Source organism: Anser brachyrhynchus (genome assembly GCF_964034855.1).
Source record: "Anser brachyrhynchus genome assembly, chromosome: 1".
NCBI lineage: Eukaryota > Metazoa > Chordata > Aves > Anseriformes > Anatidae > Anser > Anser brachyrhynchus.
Window position 1 is genome coordinate 98302813 of NC_137694.1, and position 19187 is coordinate 98321999.

Genomic DNA, 19187 nt, shown 5'->3' on the forward strand with positions numbered 1-19187 from the left:
CCCCGGCATCATTCCCTTGTTTTTTTTTTTTATAGGTTACGTGGCATAGTGGATGAAGAGGGAGCAGTATGTGATATATCTTGACTTCAGCAGGCCTGACAGCCTCCTGAGCAAGCTAAGAAAATATGGTGGATGTTAAATCACCATCAGGACGCTTCAAAGAGCCGCAATCAACAGATTCCTATCTGTCAGGATGGAGGTTTTAGTGGGCTGTTACCACAGTCCGCTTCTGTGCCCTGATCTCTTCGATCCTTCAATTAACACCTCTGTGATGGAACAGGAAGAAGGCACCTGACTTGGGTCGGTGACACCAAGTCAGAGGCAGTGGCAAGCGCCTTGGAGTCAAGGAGGATAAGAAAACTGAAGTGGTGGTCTCCATGGAGAAGCCAACTAGAAGGAATCCAACAGCAGCGAGCACAAAGCGCTGCGCTCGGGAAGGGGGGAAAAATAACAATTAGTGCTCACCTGCACAAGTGGGGAATGAGCAGCAAGTCGGCTGTGCTGCATACCAGTACCTGAGAGCTAGAGAGCAGCAGGGACTAAATAAGAGAAAGCGATGAGGTGCTGTTATAAAAAAAGCTGAATCTCATCTTATTCTGGGAGTAGTTAAGCGAAGCATGATATGCAAAACATGGCTGTTACTTATTTGACTTTTGGCTGCACCAATGAGTCTGAATTGGAACTCTTGCTTTGGTTTTGGACAGTACATTTAAGGAGATGTGTGAACAAACATATCAGGAGTGAACAAAATACAATGTAAGGGTTGGAAAATATGGCCTGCAAGAAGTAAGCCTGTTAATCTAGACTGGAGAGGTCTAAGACACAAGGGTTCATGGGCAGGTGAGAGGTATTTTTGAGGAGGAGTAGGATAAATTACCACAACGTGTTGTGGAAGGACCAGAAATACTTGTTAACAAAATCAGTTTGGATGATATCCTAGTAAAAGCTTTCCAAGTGCAAAAAGCATGAATGAATGGCCACACGCTGGCTATGCAGGTGCAGGGTCTCTTCAAAAAACACACGTTAGGGGCAGCCGGCGTCTAGCTGATCTTGTCTCAGTGCACTGAGAAGGACCAGACCACCTCTTGTGGGTCCTTCCAGTTCTCTGCTCCTCTGATCAGACACCACCAGAAATATCTGGGGTAGTAAATGGAAAGAGTCTCTAGCCACCCCTACCCCAAAATGAGGCACCTGGGTCAGAAAGACAGAAGATATGGCCACGGTTATACTCCTCAACCTTTTGGTAGTGGACGTCTACTTCTCCCAGCAGAGCTGACTTTGAATTTGAAAAGGGGGAAAGACAGATGTAGAGTACGGGATAACCTACCTCATGGCAACAGTTAGCAAGAGGACTTTTTCCACTGTTAGCCGGCTACCAGGGTGTGATCTTTTTGTCTGTGTCCTTTCAGTACCCATCTTTTAGACCTCTGCAGTACGGCCCAGCTGGGAGGGATCCCATCAGTGGCCATACGTGCCTAAGCCAGAGGGGAGAGGGGATCAAGCAGCCTGCTGTGCAGAGACTGGGGCTGGCTGATGAGGCAGAGCTGGCTCTTCCCTCAGAAGCACCCAGGGACACGGGCATGCCCACCCGAGGGGTAACCCCTCTCCACCTGTGATACACTCCTGCAGCTCTGACCAGCAGAGTTCACTGAGCAGAGCTCGTCTCAGGGAAAGCCAATCTTCCGAAGGGAGGAAAGATCTGCCCCCAAAATGCAATTCCATTAACCTGCAATGATCTGAACACAGGCAATCCTTAGGACACATCAAAGCCCATCTCTTTCGCCTGGCGCTGGCCCTGTGGTTATGGAAGTGGCCTCCCCTACTTATAATGCACCAATCCAGTATCTACCTACCCGTTAGTCTCTGATACAGCTATCCCATTTGCTGGACACAGCTGAACACCCTGTTACTTAATCCTTCAGGAGCTGTGTTTGATTTATTTGAGTTTGGGATGCCCACAGCTTCACATAACTGTTGGTTTTACATTTATGACATAAAAGAGTACGAAATAAATTACATTAAATTAAAAAAAAAATAAAAAAGCTTAGCACAACTCAGTATCTAATCTCCTTTCATTTGCACTAGTGACAGACTATTTTTTCAGGCAAACAACCTGCAAATCTGAGAATAATAATAATAATTGATACGAGAAAATTATACTGGGAGAGGAAAGGGAATATTTTGTAACTTATACTAGTTTCTAATAAATTAGTTTTATTAGTTAAGATTATTTCAAATGAATTATTTATTAGTTTTAAACTAATAAAAGCACAGATTAAAATGAGTCTAACTCTTCCAAACTGTAAAAGATTTCATATTTCTCCATTTTTTTTTCTTTTTCTTTTTCTTTTTTTTTTTTTAAACCAAACCAGATTTACTTTTAGAAAAAAAATCGAAGCTGTGTTAGAGTTTCGAGTTTCAACCAATTACAGCACTCTGGGACCTGGTGCTCTAGAAGAAAGCACGATATCGCAGCGGGTCTTTTGGTAGATCTGTGGCACACATCAAGCAATCCACAGACACCTTGTTTAGAGGCATCCAGAGTTTACGTGTGCCAGTACCTGAATTTTCTCATCCTCAGAAAGGTGGCAGTAGCTCAGAGCTGGACAATCACACATGTAAGTGAAAGCTTGGCTAGAGAACTCAATTCTGCTGCTTAGGCCTGTATCTAATAGGCACAAATAAAATTAATAATACATGTGCATGGCTCTAAAATTCATTTGTACCTACATTTTCCTTGACAGGTAAATAGAAACCGCGTGCAGTCAGACCTTACCAGCAAAAAGCTACCTGCACGGTTGCAGTTTCCAGTGAGGCTGGGTACACCCCCAGGGCCCTGCCAGTGCTTTTCATGCCAGGTGCATTCCCAAAACCCCTCAAACAAGCTGGGGGACCTGCTCTGCGTGCTGATGCTCACTGCTCCTCACGCTGCTGAAGGACGATTTTGAGAAAAAGGGCAGCCTTCATTCTCAGTGCGCTCCCATGTAAAGCATCACCTCTGACCACACATCCCAACTTTGCCTTGCAGATAAACACTCAACATCCTAGTCAGCCCTGAGCCTGCCAAGTAATGCCAGCAAGAGGAGAGTCCATTTGTGCATGCGTGCATGCATTTATATCCTCAGTGATTCAAACGTTTGCTGTGAGAAATAAAATTCGGAGCATTTTGGGTTACTAGACAGATCAGAAGAAACAACAAGCTCCAGTCTGAATGATAATGAAAAAGCTGAACATATCTGTAATATGCATTAAACACAGCCATACATTCCTATCTATTTAAGCTAATCTATAAATATTTTAGATAAATAGGCGGAGAGACAATTGCGTGAAGGAAAAAAAAATACACAAAAAGAGTAAACTGTTTTGTTTGGTATTCTGGTCTGGGTAGAACTGAACAAGCAAACTCCATAATGTCCTTAACAGTAATTGGTGAGCCCCTAGATACGTTTGCTCTCTATTATGCCATGAATGCAGGCAGATAGATAGTACAATGTTGCTTTAGACTGCCAAGTTTCCAGTTTCCCTGTAACACACGCAGGAGGAGGGTAGCTAAAAATGGAGAGGGCAACATAAGGTAAGCAGCAGCTACCTCAGGTACCAGGTTTCACACATGCCTAGAGACAGTGCACCCTGCAAACCAATGACCCAGCACAGGAAAACATCCAGGAAAAACGAATTCCCCAGCCTGGCAAAGAGCTAACAATGGAGGGCTGAAAAACACAACACTCTTGCTGACACGAAAAAAAAAAAAGAAAAGGAAAGAAAGGAAATCTGTGGAAAGAGGGGGCAAAGAAACCAGAGGGCTATCTGGGAAGACACGAGGCAAGCACATCGTTCTGACAAATGTCATCATAAACAAATGCCTTCCCCTCAGCACCAGAATAACCAGAGCCAGGAGCTAGGTTTGCATTATACTAGAATGTGCCTTGGCATCACTGGCATTCCCTGCTCTGTCACTGTTTTGGGAAGGACAGGCTAACAGCAGAGTAAAGCCTTGCCATGCCGCAGTGGAAGGGGACAGTCCCGCTGGCTCCTGTTGTAACCGAAAGGGATTGCTCACTCCTGGCTGACATTGCAAGGTCTGCAGGCTACTGACTCCTTGGTTTCTCTAAGAAAGACACAAATCCCTCCACCCACTGTGTTCTTTCTTCTCTCTTTGCTCTCTTCTCAAGCGTGTTGCTTACCTTGCACGATCAAGTAAACCTGGGAAGTCTTGGGGTGATGCTGTGTCTGCACTGAACACGTATAGGACCCCTCATCGTAGACATCCACTTTCTGGATCCGCAGGCTGTACTCCAGGGGGTTTCTCTTCTCCAGCTCTACTCGAGGGTCCAGGGACCACTTGTCCTCTCCAGCAAAAATGATGCCGGAACGGTTTAACCAGGCCACCTTGGAGCTTCTGTCTTCTACATAACACCTGCAGAGGATAAGAAAGGGAGATTAACAGGGAGATTAGCAAACCTCTTCATCTCCATTTTGTCCCTTCCCTTTGCCACATTGCTCAGAAACCCTCTAGTATACTTCAGCTTTGCCAGCAAACCACAGCAGCTCCTCACCATCAGAGTCCCTTGGCCATGTGTTTCACAAGGATTTTCTGATGGGTTTCATGATCATTTGTGATTCGGGGTGACCGCGATTCCTGCTCTCGCTTCCTTTTGTCTGTGGTCTATACCTGCACTGAAAATGACTTTGGAAGGCCACAGGAGATCCTGGTCACCAAATCCCTTCTAAACCTGGCAATGGGAAAGGCCAGAAGGAGTCCTTGCCATGCTTCCCCCTCACCTTCCAAAGGTAAATATACAAGGGAGTTGCATTCCCAGCCCCCTGCCAGCCTGGAGGGCTCAGGCTTTGTAGCTCAGCGCACAGCTGCTCCATCCCTCAGTTTCAGCAGCACAAGGGGAGGAACCTAAGGTGTTCCTTCGGTGAGGAGGAGACAGGAGGGAAGGAAAGGCAGCAAGCAACAGCAGGAAGAGGAGCAGCAGCAGGACCAGCGGCTGCCTTCGCCCCAGTTGCCCACTGTTGCAAGGGGGAGGACAGACCAACCCTCCTGCAACTGCATGGCAAGCCTTCTGCTCCTTGACAGAGAGGGGTGAAGGTGCTGTGAAGACAAACACATTTTTGGCCAAGGCACCACTTCCAAGCTCCAGAAGGTGCAGAAGGCCCAGAAGGTTTGCACAGAAGAAGTGACATGCTGAAGAGGAGGTATGTTCTGCTCGCTCTTGGCTGAAGAAGACATGGGGACACAACTCCTGGCAGCTGTACCCACCAGGGCCAGGCTCAGACAGGCTGACAGGGCTTTTCCTTTTTTCCATAGGCAGCAGCCTATGCTGTGTTTGTTCTGCAGATAAAGAGGGAAGTTCAGCCTCCAGAGCTGTCCCTCCTTCACCTCTCAGAGTTCTGCCCACAGCCTGCTGGCATCCAAATAACCCAGCACCTCTCCCCAGCACAATTCAGGCATGTGTTGCATTTGAGAGAGAACAGAGAGAGGATAAAGATTATCGCGTCGAGATAAGGCAAATATTTGACAGTAGGCTTTTACACAGCCTCTTAGCGCAGGGCAGACATTTTCCAAGTTCCTCTGCTTGAATGCATTTCATTCACGCCATGCCACAGCTGCTGTCCCGTGCAATGTGACCCCCACCAGTACGGCCGACACCTCCCACCCGCTCCCCCGAAGGCATGCCCACGGATGCTCTCCGAGTTGCTCCGGGGTTACTTGTGGGCTGGAGGAAAGCCAGGCTGTGTGGGAGGAGATGAGAGGCTCCCCAAGCTGCTGGCCAGGCTGGAAGCAGGTCTGTCTGAGCTGACAAACATTTGCTTTAGAGAGCAGCCCAAGCCCCAGCCAGCACCACCGCCACCCAGCCAGGAGAGGGGAGGGACAGACCTCACCCCACGAGCCAGAGAGGCTTTGGTCCCAAGGTGGGCTCATGGCTGTGATTTGATTTCTTTTTTTTTAATATACATATATTTTAAAATCAGGTCTTCATATGAAAGACAGGGGTAGGGGAATCAGCAAGTGGCCATCTGTATTTAAAAACCAGCACTGCAGTGCCAGCTCACCAGGCCATCCTAGGCTGCAACCACACGTGGCAGGAGCTGGAACTGGGGACCTGGGGAGGGGATGGTGCCCAAGGGATGTGGTGGCCCTGCAGGGACACCCAGGCTGCCTCCGGAGCCTCAGGCTGGGCAGCCTTCCCACACACGTGTGCCTACGTAGGTCTGCACCAGCACAGAGAATTGGAGGGTTAGATCTTTTTCAAAGGTGTTCACAGCCCCTGTCTGCACATTTTGGATTTGTGAAAATCCCCAGGGGGATGGCGGTGAGGAGCTAAGCAGATTAACAGCCGCAGCTGAAGTCTGTGGGCGTTGAAGTTTCTTAGTCACTTGTGAACCCCCCGGCACACCTATCTGCGCTAGCTGAGCGCCACAGACCCAACGCTGCACCAACACAGCCGTGCTGAATTCCGGACCTGTGCCGCGGTGATACGTGATACAGCACAGCACCACGGCTCTGCCTGGGGACAGAATTCTGTGCCATGGTGCAGAGATGTCCCTGCGACGCCCCTTGGGCCAGGAACAGCTCAGCGGTGCGGTCGGAGCCAAGCCCTGACCTCCTAGTCTCAAGGGGACACTCACCTGGGTACCCTTCTTCCCTCCCTCTCTGCTGACCTCAGGCAACTTCTGACCTTGTCACCGCGCACATCCCATCCACCATTTCCATTCCCTGAGGTCACTTTCCCCACAGGACCTTGGTCAGAGACCAAACAGTGGTACAGGAAAATAAACGCTACCACCCATTCCCAATGAACAGGGCATCTTGCTGTGCTTCTGCCTGCCATGACCCTGGGGCTGAGAGGAGGAGGAGATGAATTACCTCAAGAAATGCTGTCCCTGAGAAGAGAAAAACCTGTCCTATGCTGCTTTGGCCATGGGGTCAGCCCTAGGCCGGTGGTCAATCCCTACAGTCAGACAGCCTCGCGAGTGCCCCTGATGATGGCAGACAGCACTGAAATAAAGTGAAGGAGAGATAAGGAGGACAATTGGAAGACTGAGTGAAATGGATGTGAGCTGCTCACTTGGGCACACCTGTTCCTCTGAAGTTATCACAGAAAATCAATGTACAGGTGTGGAAATTCCCTGGTGCGCTCCAAACACGCATCCGTATGGATGAGGTATCCCAGTGTGTCCGTCTGCACGCACGCACCCTCCTACTCTGCCAGAGATGCCACCCAGCCTTATGGATCATGCTTTAATAAGGATTTATGGTGATGATTTTCACAGTGTAATAAGTGCTAATTCAATACTAATAGAATATTAAATGGCACGTTAACTGACGTTTTAACTGCGAGGCAGCAGGAGCAAGGCTTCTGCAAGATATCAAATGGCTCTTATCATTCACTAATAATCGATAATCAAGTTCACAGAGATAGTCAAACGCTTTTCATTAGGCTTATTGAAAGCATTACCATCAATGTCAGTGAGTGCTAATAAACTATTTGTGATCCATCCATTTTGTTTTTCCTCATGGCTTCAGGTTTAATTTCCTGATATCCGCTGATGCAGCGACCGAGAGGAGCAGCTAGTGGTGATGGCCATGCCTCAGACGATCACTGCAGGAACTCAAGAACTATTGATCTTAGCACCAATTCAAACTATACACAAAGAAAGAACAAAAAACCTTGCTGCCGTGCCTCTTTAGTCTCCCTTTCTTTCTCATTTAAAAAAAAAAATGTAGTTTGGTTCCTTTAAGATTTTTTAGCTACTGCACCATTTCTAGCTGCTACCGATGTGTTTCCAGTCCTCACAGTGACTAACAATCATAAGAGCCAGCTAGGAGACAATCAGAAAGTAGAACTGGGGAAAGGCACCTCGACATCCTCCGCTTCCTCACGTGCAAATGCAGAAAATGGTCCTGGGCCATCTCACAGGAGAAAGGGGAAAGAGATGACACTTTGACCACAGGAAAACTCTTTGGGATCTTCAGGGAGAACCATCATCACCTCTAACGTGAGTGAAGAGTACTACAGGTAAAGCTAAACACGTGACAGAAAGAAAATCCTACCCAGCTCATTTTCTCCAGGGGAGAGATTGCTCCGTTGTTGCTGACGGCAGATATTCACTTGCATGGCCAGGACCAGCACCACAGTGCAGCACTGTTAGGAGAGAAATTAATGTTCACCATCCCCCTTCATCATGTGCTTGGCCATGCACAGGATGCCTTGTGTCCTTTATTGCCTTCAGAGGGGTCTCTCAGGGTTAAGTTCAAGCCAGTGTTTGGAAGGGGTGGGGGGCATTGGGAGCCCACAGGCAAGAAGGAATCCCTGTAGGACTTGGCAAAGCTGCTGTTTAAATGATTACTTTAACACAGCAGGGATTTTACAGCATTGCCAGTGATGTATTGGGTCCCCTTGAACCCAGGATAATTGTTTTGTTTTATTGCTGCTATAGTTCCAAATAAATAAATTCTTTTAGAGCAGACCCAGTCCCCTGATTCTCTGCTAGAAGCCTGCTGGTGAGAAGATGCAAGCTGCTAGGTTTAAATGAAATATGGTATACTGCTTCACCACCAAACCACATCTCTTGGAATCACAGAATCATTTAGGTTGGAAAGGACCCTGAAGATCATGAAGTCCAACCATCAACATAACACTACCAAGCCCCATCACTAAACCATGTCCCTAAGCACCACATTCATACATCTCTTAAATACCTCCTGGGATAGGGACTCTACCCTGGGAGTAGGGATAGGGACACTTCCCTGGGCAGGCCTGTTTCAATGACTTACCACCCCTTCCATAAAGAAATCATTCCTGATATCCAATCTAAACCTCCCTAGTGCAACTTGAGGCCATTTACTTGTGTCCTACACAAGAAAAGAGATGGACACACTCCTCACCGCAGCCTCCTTCCACATGGTCATAGATGAGGTCTCCCCTCAGTCTCCTTTTCTCCAGACTAAATAACCCTGGTTCTCTCAGCTGCTCCTCATAATTCATTTTCTACTCCCTTCACCAGCTTTGTTGCTTCTTCTCTTGATTTCCATCAACTCAGTATCTTTCTTGACATGAGGGGCCCAAAACTGAGCACAGTATCTGCGGTGCAGTCTCTCCAGAGCCAAGTACAGAGGGACAGTCACTTCCCTAGTCCTGCTGGGACCATTTCTGGTAACACCATTTCTGATGCAGGCCAGGATGCCATCTGCCATTTTGGCCACCTGGACACACTGCCGGCTCATGTTCTTCCCTCATTTGGGAGAAAAATAAACAACCAGTGTAGTTTTGAACCGCATTTTCTACCCTCTTCCTCCAAAGCACATTGTGGACACAGCTCCGTGTCATCATCCCGTCTGCTCGTGCTCTTCAGCCTTCCCTGGCTTGGCAAGCAAGGACCTGAGAGCGGTGACCACTAACTGGGAGCAGCGAGAGGCCCAGCCCGGGTATGGACAGGGCTCTTTGTCCCCTTTGGCTTTCCCTCAGAGGGATCTTCGCACGTCTGTGCAAAGGGCAAGGGCCCCTTATGCTGCGGATAGCAACTGGAGATGGCATCACCTGTCAGGCCTATGAGGCGTTTTGGCTGTATTATGCTGTGACCTTGGCCGTCACACCTTTCTGCACCTCCTGGGGTGATAATTCATCACTCAGGCGGTAATTTCAGGCCCATCCCCTGCTGGGGTGCTGCAGGGCTGGTTGGGACCCGCGCTGCTGCTCGCCCTCCCCGTGCTTGGTATGGCACGCTGCTCAAAGTCTTTCTGCTCTGCGGATTAGAAACTTTTTTTTTTTCCTTCTAATTTTAAGTCTAGATTTATTCATGGCTGGTTTATATCCATTCCCTCTCATGCCAACACCATCCTTTAGCTTAAATAGCTCTTCTCTCTCCCGGGTGCTTATCTTCCAGCGTGTTCACTGAGAGCAATCATATTCCCTCTCAGCCTTCATTTTGCTGGGCTCAACAAGCCAAACTCTTCTAGTTTCTTCTTGTATGATAGACTCTCCATTGCCCTAAACATCCCAGTAGCCCTTCTCCACACCTGCTCCAGTCTGAATTCCTCTGTCGTGACCAGAATTCGTACCCAGCTTTCTAGATGAGGTCTCCCCAGTGCCTTGTACAGAAACGCTCCTATCTCGCTGTCTCTACCATCAACTCTTTTTAATGAAAGCAAAAAGGATTGCAACCAGTGAATATGACTATCAGTGCAGAACCGCTCATGTGCTGTGAGCATCCTCGTCTCTCAGTCCGTGCGATACGCATGGAAAATGAAACCCAAGGGAATTCACCAAAAATATACCAGCCTAAAAGGAGAGCCACACAGTCTCTCACTAGCAGACACGCAGCTGGTCTCGCATGGGTTTTCTTTATGTTAAAATGACTACTTAAGAGTATAGGTTTCTGTTTGTGTAGAAAAAAAATCAAACCCCAAATTACAGTAATTGTTATGCCAGTACTCTCCCGGGGCGGATGTAACTATATCAGAACAAGAGAACTTATACTGGCATGATTTATTGCTCTTCCCATCTTCTGGGGATCACTGTACCTGCATAAACAACTCCAGCCCACATCCATTCAAGCACAGGTACCTTTTTAATGATATCAATATGAGCTGCTATGAGGAAAGTTAACTCCATCCTGGCCAGACCCAACACATTTTAAAACTGCAAATAACAGAAAAAGCTTCAATCTGAGGCGTACCACCACAGCAGCAGGTTTTCCTCCACCCCACCAGGCCTAGAAAAACCCATCGGTTTCTTTACAGCAGAGTCAGGAAGCCCTTGGGTTTGTCCCCATGAGGTGCCACGTCTGGCACCTGAGCAGACAGTCCACACGTGTGTGCAGAGGCGCTGAACCGCTCTCTGGCTGATGCCTGCAGAAACGCCAAGTGACAGCTTCCATCAGGGTCCCGCTCCAGGATTAGACAGGAGGATGAGACTGCTGAGGGAACACCGCGAGCCCCCTCCTTTTCCCTTTTTGGGGTTAGCCAAGGACTCGTCTGCGTCCCTTTTCGTCTCAGCCAGAAACCCGGCTCTGATCTTGGTCCAGTGTCACCAGGCGATGCCAATCAGCTACTGATCACACAGCCCTGGCGAAACCTCCAGCCACAAGCGGATGCTTCGCTCCACCGGCTGCAGCCTCCCGTAGCATCACGGGTGCTCCTGCACTGCCCCAAGGGGAAACCGAGGCATAGTGGAGATGTTGTAGGATAGCCATGGGGAACACTGCTGGAAGATTTGTCTCTTGGTCGCGCTGCGCTTACGCTAAGGATGCTGTGCTTTTGCTGTCACTAAGACACGGGCTGACATTTAAAAAGCACCTGCAGTCGCTTAGGAACTGATGTTCACTGAAAGACAATTAGTCTCTTATGTGATCTAGATGTTGGCTTTTACGCTGAATTGGTGAAAGGACCTGAAACCAAATGGCTACGGAAGAGTCTCAGTACTGTAATTTTTTTTTATGTTTGGAGAATACACCAAGAACGGGACTGGGAGCTCTAGTAAGGCACCCATACAAGCCGTCATCCCCTCTGCTTTTCTTCACAGACTTCAGTACTGCCGGTGGCCTGTTTCTCCTGCCTGAACACTCAACTTGTGGGTGACGTTCACATGCTCACCACTAGGTATTTCCAGAAGAGCTGCTTCCCAACTTTTCCCCTGGATTTCTTCCCTTTAAAACAACAATAACAACAACCACAGAAAACGTTATTTCCGAGATGCGATCTCCTCCTCTGACAGGAGGGGAGGGAGCTTTGGCTGGGAAGCCCACGTGATTCGGTATCTGGTAATTATCCAGCCGCAGAGGCGATGTGAAACGTTCTGTGCTGTCGCGGAGAATGACAGCACCTGGAGCTCCAGCACCCAGATAAAAAGCAGAGAGACAATCGGGCAGATGGAGAAAGGCAATGCTACATCGCGGGGGGGGGGGGGGGGGGGGGGCGGGAGAAAGAAGCGGGGAGAGGCGAAAGCTGGCAAGAAACATCAAGGCAGCCGGCACAGCTACTGGAGAATGAGATAATGCCACAGATTAGAAATGCAAAGGGCAGCTCTGAAAGAGGGGGAAACAGAAAGATGCCGAGTGAGGGCAGGTCAGGAGAGAGCGAGTGCAGAAGCGGGACGGTGTGAACGCAAGAGGGGATAGGGGAGTGATGCTGCCTGTGTGGTCTCAGGTCCCTTCCTCCTGTCCCAGCCACTGGCTAAAAATGCAGGAGGTGTCACCAGAGGCTGTGACAGAGCAAGGGGAGGTTGGCAAACGAACGCCCTGCAGCGATGCAAACAGCACCTCCCAGCTTGTGGGCTGCAGAGCTCTGCTGAGGGACGGGGACTACAAACTTAGGATGGAAGCAATTAGAGCGGGAGCTCTGGGGCACTGCGTTTTGTGTGCAGGGGAGGTGGGAGGGAGGCTGACCGACACGGAGGCACGTGCAAGCCTGTGAAACAGCCCGTGGGATGGATGCCACGGCCCCAGGGCCCGCTTCCAAAGGGTGAGGTGCAGAGCTTGCCACCCCAACATGGCCCTGGGCCTGCCCCCGTGATGCTGCATGTGAGGATGCCCACGATGCTGGCAGCGACGGCTGGGTCAGGAGGAGCTGGCTGCCAGGTGGCCCGAAGCCACGTACCACCTCTGGGAGGGTTTGTGACGTGGGAAAATACTATCAGATTGGGGCCAAAGGCTTGCCAGGGACTGATGCTGGACACCAGCCTCAACGCCTGCTGGGACAGTGACCAAGCTATTGGCAGCGGCCAGTGTATCTGCAGTGAAAGCACCTCTCCGTGTAGGCAGGAGGGACAAAGAGCCCTGGTGCCCACACATCTATGTCTGGGGAAGGAAATGGGAACGGTAGCAGCAGTGAACAGGTATTACAGGATCTGAGCACCGGGCCACACGGCCCAGTGCTCACCCTCTTATGATTAGTGACAGATGTTTCAAAGAAAGGTGGAACACCTCCTAAAATGACAATGTAAATCACCATCTAAATAATTTCATGATCGTTCCCAGCCATAAAAGCCTATTAATCTAGCCCCAAGCAAATATAAGTTGCCCTCCTCTCTGAATAACAGCTTGCATTCCACCTTGTAAGTTCATACTCTACTTCTTTCATCCCCAGGCATTTCTCAACCCTCTGCCCCCTTTTTCTTTTTTTAAACTCATTAACATCCTCATTTGGTGATACCTTGTGGCTGAGAATGTCATAGATTAACCCTTAACTGGTACAAGGCTGTGAAATAATATCAGATTTAAGTGTTAAATGAAACTGGGAGGTGTCTCCCCTGTGTGAAATGCTTCCTCCCAACACCTGGGGAATACACTACCTGACTCCCAAGATCATGTTTTCTATTTTGAGGACCCTAAAGTCTGTTCCATCTCATACTGCTCCTTCTTCATAAGAGAAAAGACAATATCACATCTGAAATTCTTCTGGGAGGCAAATCACAGTGGGAGTGGGAACAATTAGGGAAAATAAGACTGAACTTTCCCTTCTTCCCTGAGGTGGCTTACCCAAGTTATCACCCCCTCTTGCAATGCAAAGGGTGGCATGACAAAGTGGGCCCATCATGCCTGCTCCCCCCCACTGCTGCATCTCAGAGAGGAATGCCTCCTCGATGTGCAAACACTCCAGTTATCATTTACACCCAACCTCCACTGCTGGAGCACCGCTGGTGGACTCAGGGCTTGTAGAGACTGCGGAGACGATGTCTAGTGAAACACATTAGCCTCCCTGTCTGTGTCAGAGCTGTCACTGGTGCCACCACAGATTGAGCTACACCCGTGCAAGCAACAGTGGGAAATAGGAAGAAAAAAACCTAATGTAGACAAAGCCTTTGAGGAGCTTAACCCCTCTTCCCCTTTCCCATCTCTCTCCCACTTGAAAGCAGAGAACAGCTTCTGAGCAAGACACACGCTCTCATTTCCATATCTAAAGCCAGTCCTGAAATACCATTGTGAAATAATGCTCTGAGAGAGGAGACCATGGAGCAGATTCCCTTTGAGAGATTCTGTCGCTTCTCTTTTTTAATTCCATCCAAAGCCAACTTTTGCTGAACGCCGAGCACATCTGGATGGGTGCAGCCAATCTCCGGCACCGTGTTACCAGCACGATACAGGGAAATTGGAGGGAATTCAGAGGCAAGCAACAACAAAATCCATCAAGGGCTGGAAAGGGATCAGCATCTAAGGGAAGCTTAAAAACATTAAATATGTATAACTTGACTAAGAGAAGACTTAAAAGGGATGTGTTGACAAGCTATACCTCTTTGGAAGCTGAAAGCACCAGGGGAAGAGAGGAATTATTGAGCATGACGTGTAGGGGTCTAGAAAGGAGTAACGGGTCAAAAAAAAGAAGAGAAATAAGTCTGTTCAAACTTGAGGAAGAACTTTTTGCCACCTACAAGTGCTATCCTCATGAGGAGTCCCGCAGGAAAAGCAAGGAAGCTCCTGTTATTTTGGACATTTAAAGCAAAGTTGGGCAAAGACCTAGAGGATATATAACTGTGTGGGAACAGCTTCACAGTGGCTGCAAAGGGACAAGCCTCCGTGACCTTGTCGTCTTGTTTTTATCACATACCTGACAGAGTTCAGCAGTACGTTAGGAAAAGACAACTCTTCTCTCAAGTCTCTTTCAGGCTTAGCAATGTTTTTTAGATATTTTCACTTCCCATACTGCTAAATATTTCTCAGCAAGACTGCAGATCTCTATACACTGTACTAGAGTTAACTGGCACACCTATGGTCTTGTTTTCAGAAACTAGTTTCTTTAGGAGTCAACCATGGACAGGTTAAAAACTACTGATACAAAGACCAGAAGTCTTATTATTTCCAGAAACCACTGGCATATGGTTATATTCCCAAACGTGCTCTGAGTAAATCCATCAAGCACTCAAGAAGTCACAACTGAACCCTGATTTTTCAAAGTGCTTAGCACTGAAATTAAGACCAGATTTGCAAAGCTGCTTTGGAGCCCACCAGCCCCCAGTGTAACACACAGGCACCAAACTTTCAGAATAGCATTTGGCACAGTGAGCTCCTTTACCAATACAGCCCTTTACCTTGTTGCCCAAATGGGCATACTTTTGAAAATCCATCCCGTAGGTGTTTTATAATCACAGAAGAAAGTGCTGCAAGCTTCGGACTTGCATGGTGTATTTATCTTGCGTGTTGAAGAACTCCTGTAAGTGGAAATCACAGCAAAGCTCTAACAGATAGGCAATGCTCAGCTCTGCTTCCTTTCTGTTATTTGCAGCTCTGCTGAATTTTGCCTCTCCCTAATGCACTGCTTCTGTCCACCATCAAATCAGGCCTTTCGAAAGGAGGCAGCTGAAAAAGACTTGCGGGGAAGGTAAAGAAGAGAAGCAGCTGGAAGGGAGAACTCCCAAAAGCTTTGATCTGAGCTTACCTTTATCCCCCCACACAACATGCCTTGCAGAGGAGGACATGTTGATAAATAAACAAACAGCCAGGGAGAGGGGGAAGAGTGGAAAAGCAGAAATGTCAAGTATATTTGATAGAGTTTTGTCTGTTCATATCAAAAGCCAGGAGCTGGCTTAAAACCTCCTGTGTGGAAACAGACTGGGAGGAAGACATGACTCACTGAGAAAAGGTGCAGGAATAATTCCCGCAGCTAGATCTCCTTGCCATCCGGCTAATAACACTATCTTCTGTCACCTTTCCTCGGAGAACCTTGCAGGACTTGGTCTGGCACACAGCAGCCACGGCGCTCTGTGGAGAAATATTACTATGCCCGTTTTACACATGGCGAGGTGTCGGAGAAGGGAAGAAATGGGCTGCACAAAGTCATGCAAAGGAACGGTTTACAGCTGGAAACAAAGCCTGACAGACCTGACCTGCCTCACACCAAACTTTGTTTGGCGTGCACTGGTCGTGCGGGGATGTCGAGAGGTGGGGAGCGATGGCTGCAAAGCAGCCTTCACAAACCCAGGCACCACCTCTGGGCACGCTTGTCTGAGCAGCACTCTGAGAGATCATGTTTTTAGTTCGCTCTAATTGGGAACTGCCTTGGGGACGTGCAACCGGAGCAGAAAGGACCGGCTGAAGCACAAACCCTTGCTGCCCGTGGTTTGAAAGCAACCAGCTCAGGTCAACTGGCTCCGAGCCTTGGAGCCCGAACTGCTCCAGCTTCCAACGGCAGTGCAAGCACAACCGCGGAGACCGCTCTGACTGCCTCTGCACCTTCTGACCCACAGCCTTCTCAAACTGGCAAAACAAGCTGTGCAAATTGGCCGGAACACAGAACTTAAACTCTTTTCGCATTTCCCAGCGAAGACAACGCTGCTGAATCCTGCTGGAAGCGTTTACCCAGGGATATCTTACCTGACCTTCCTGCCTGTTCGCCCAGAAACCTGCTGTGAAACAAAACCTCTCCCCATTCTCAACCTACCAGAGCTCCCTCCTGTGCTGGTAACTTCTCGTTTCCTTCCTGCCATGGCTGGGTCTAAGGCTGGCCATGGGGACAAAGCCTGGTCTGAGGCTGGACTCCCACCTCTGTTCTCCTGGTGGGCCACTTGTGCCAAATAATTTACAGAAATCCAGCACTGCATGGGTAGATGCCTAATTTCAGCTTCAGCTGGCATAAATCAAAGGTCAACAAGGCCCCATTCCCACTGCAGTAAATAGGGATGCCTACATTTATAGGAGATGAGGATTGGCCCTGCTTCCTTGCACCAGCCTCTAAATGAATTCGTTAAATACAGCACTTCAGTCTGCTCAGTTAAAAGCAGCTCCAGCTGGCAGGAGGTTTCAGATCCAGGGAATGTTTAAAAGATGAGGATTTGTAGCCTGCGCTGAGTTTACACTTGGCTAGAGGTAGGCTCTCATCAGCCGTGCAGGGGAGCTGCCATCACGCCCACCTGATGGGTGTCTGTGCATCCCCAGTGTCTGTGCGCAGCGTGACATTTACACAGGACCTCACAACCTCATGGGGCCGACCCACAACAAAATGACTCTCTGACGCTGCTCATTTCAGACAGCTGCAGGGCAGCGGACTGGAGGTCCTGCTGTACTTCTACCAGGCTGACGGGTTTCTTTTTGTTTGCTCTTCTAAATCATCAATCTTTTTTTTTTGAATTGGGGGTGTGCACTGAATTTGAATCTGCAGCACGGTAAGCATCAGCAGTGGGGGCAGTGAGAGCTGTTTGGGATTTGCAAGACAAGAGTGAAACAGTAGTTAATTTTGACATTAAATCCTAAATAAGAGAATGTTAAAGTTATTCTTAGCTTATGAAAAAAAAAAAAGAGAAGCTGTACTGTGATCGTCTGGCATGCCCTCATGTATTGCATAGATCTCGTGATTCCTGCAGTTTAATCCCTTATCTGCTCACTAAAACAGATGGTGTTGCAGGCTCTTTGCAGACTCTGACAAATATGACTGCACTGGGAACACTGTTCATATATCCACAGCTTGCTGTACAACCCTCAGGACGAGATGCACTGGCTTGAGATGAAAGTTCACATTCAAAGCACAGTCTGCAGCAAGGAGCAGATCCTATGGCTTCTCCTACAGCATTGCTGCTGGGGTCCGTAACAAGCACAATCCTCTTTCCTCCCACAGGCTTGGAACAGTCACACACAAAACGTCTTCCTACAGACCCATGTAAGGCTCGGAGCGATGTGACCCTCCAAAACCTCCATCCTGAGCTCCCCGTCAAACCCTCTCCCTTTGGCCAGGACCAGGGTGCGTGTTGTTTTCCCTCAAGGAACAAATCCACCCAACTGACCAAGGAGACCTCCAAAAAGCTGGTAAATAAGAGAAGCCTGACTCAGGTAGGTTGAAACCAGCCCCTCTCTGACTTTGCAATTACCATGTTTTTCAGTCTTCAAAGCTTCTGGCAGTGCTGTAGCTGTTCGTCTTCAGGGAAAAGTGGGTCAGTGCGAGGCCCAGCCTGGGTATTTGCTGGTGCTGGACTGTTACAGGTCTCGTCTCCCTGATGCTCCCTTCTGTGTGTGTGTGCGTGTGTGAGATCAGCCAGTACTTGGAACGACAAGTGAGGTTAACCGAGCTACATGCATTGCTCCCCCTAGAGCAGTATAAAATGGTGATAAACCACAACTGGAACCGCTCTGCACTAAGTGTCTGGCCAGAGGTGAAGCACGAGGTTACCGCAGCAGCTCCGCTCTCCCGTCCCCCTCCACCTGGCGGGTCCTGGGTAATAAACCACTCTTCAGCCTTTCTTCCTCTAAACTCAAACTGCTGGGATTTGGGGAAGATAAAGATTTCAACCGCCTTTCAGAAGAGCCTTCGCAAGAACTAAAAGCCCCAGCTGGCATAAAAACAGACGTGTAACGGGCTTGCTCTGTCCCTGAAAGTAGTTTAGCACTGCAGGAACTTAGAGTCCTTTTATCTCTCTTCTTTATTTAACCAGAGTCGTTAAAATAAACTGATTTCCCAGCCAATTAATTATCAAATATCTGTAACAGCTTTCAAGCCCTGCCATTACTCAGTCTCAGAGGCCCCCACAGGCAATATGAAGCTCTTCTCTCCTTACCTGCACAACCCCATGTCTTCTCCCCATGCTCAGCTGCCAGCAGAGAAGCAGCCGGGGGCTGGCAGGACCCCAAAGGAGATGCAAGCATGCAATGAGGCCAGCTGCATGCAAGCCACGAGCTTTACCACACTACTTCACTGAGACTCAGACATTAGACAGACCCTGGTCCACAGCAGGAGCAGAGACACCAGGTAACACCCAACGGGGACCCGATGGCAGATGCTGCCAGCCCGGATGAACCACAAATGCCAAGTGCCCCCGGCTCAGCTCAGCTACAGGTAAATGCACGTGCTGCTCGTGGGCAGCTTCTGCCGTAGCCGTGTTACCTACTGAAAAACTGGCCTCTGCCTCTTTGTTAACTGGAAGGTTGTACTCGCCATAGGTACATTAGCAATGCCCCTGCCATCTATTTTATAAGCAATAAACTCCACTCATATGTGGTTTCAATTAGGAGATTTCAAATGAGATTGAAGATAATGCATCCCATAATTACTCACCCTTCTCCTTTCTGGAAACTCAAGCAGAATCATTTCCAGGCCAAAATGCGGTCTCTCTTGATTGATGATGCTAATAAAATGGCTTTATTGTGATATAAATAGCCTTAAAAATGTCCTGGAGAGTCAATATCGGTGCTTGATGGCCTTATGCAAGCAAGGTCCTTATCTTACGGTGTACTAATGCTTAATGAGTTGTGCTTCTGAA

The 19187-nt window shown here is 48.6% G+C and overlaps 1 protein-coding gene across 14 annotated transcripts in view; it reads right to left on the minus strand.

Moving 5' to 3' along the window:
- LSAMP (limbic system associated membrane protein) overlaps positions 1–19187 on the minus strand; it is a gene marked incomplete at its 5' end in the record, with an annotated part of 966571 nt that overhangs the window by 154137 nt on the left and 793247 nt on the right. For all 14 annotated transcript variants that reach the window (XR_013945403.1, XM_080577193.1, XM_080577201.1 and 11 more), the window contains one exon: positions 4185–4417. Coding sequence is in view for 13 of the 14 variants with exons in the window: in XM_080577193.1 (XP_080433319.1) it covers positions 4185–4417 (233 nt within the window). The remainder of the gene's footprint in view (positions 1–4184; positions 4418–19187) is intronic.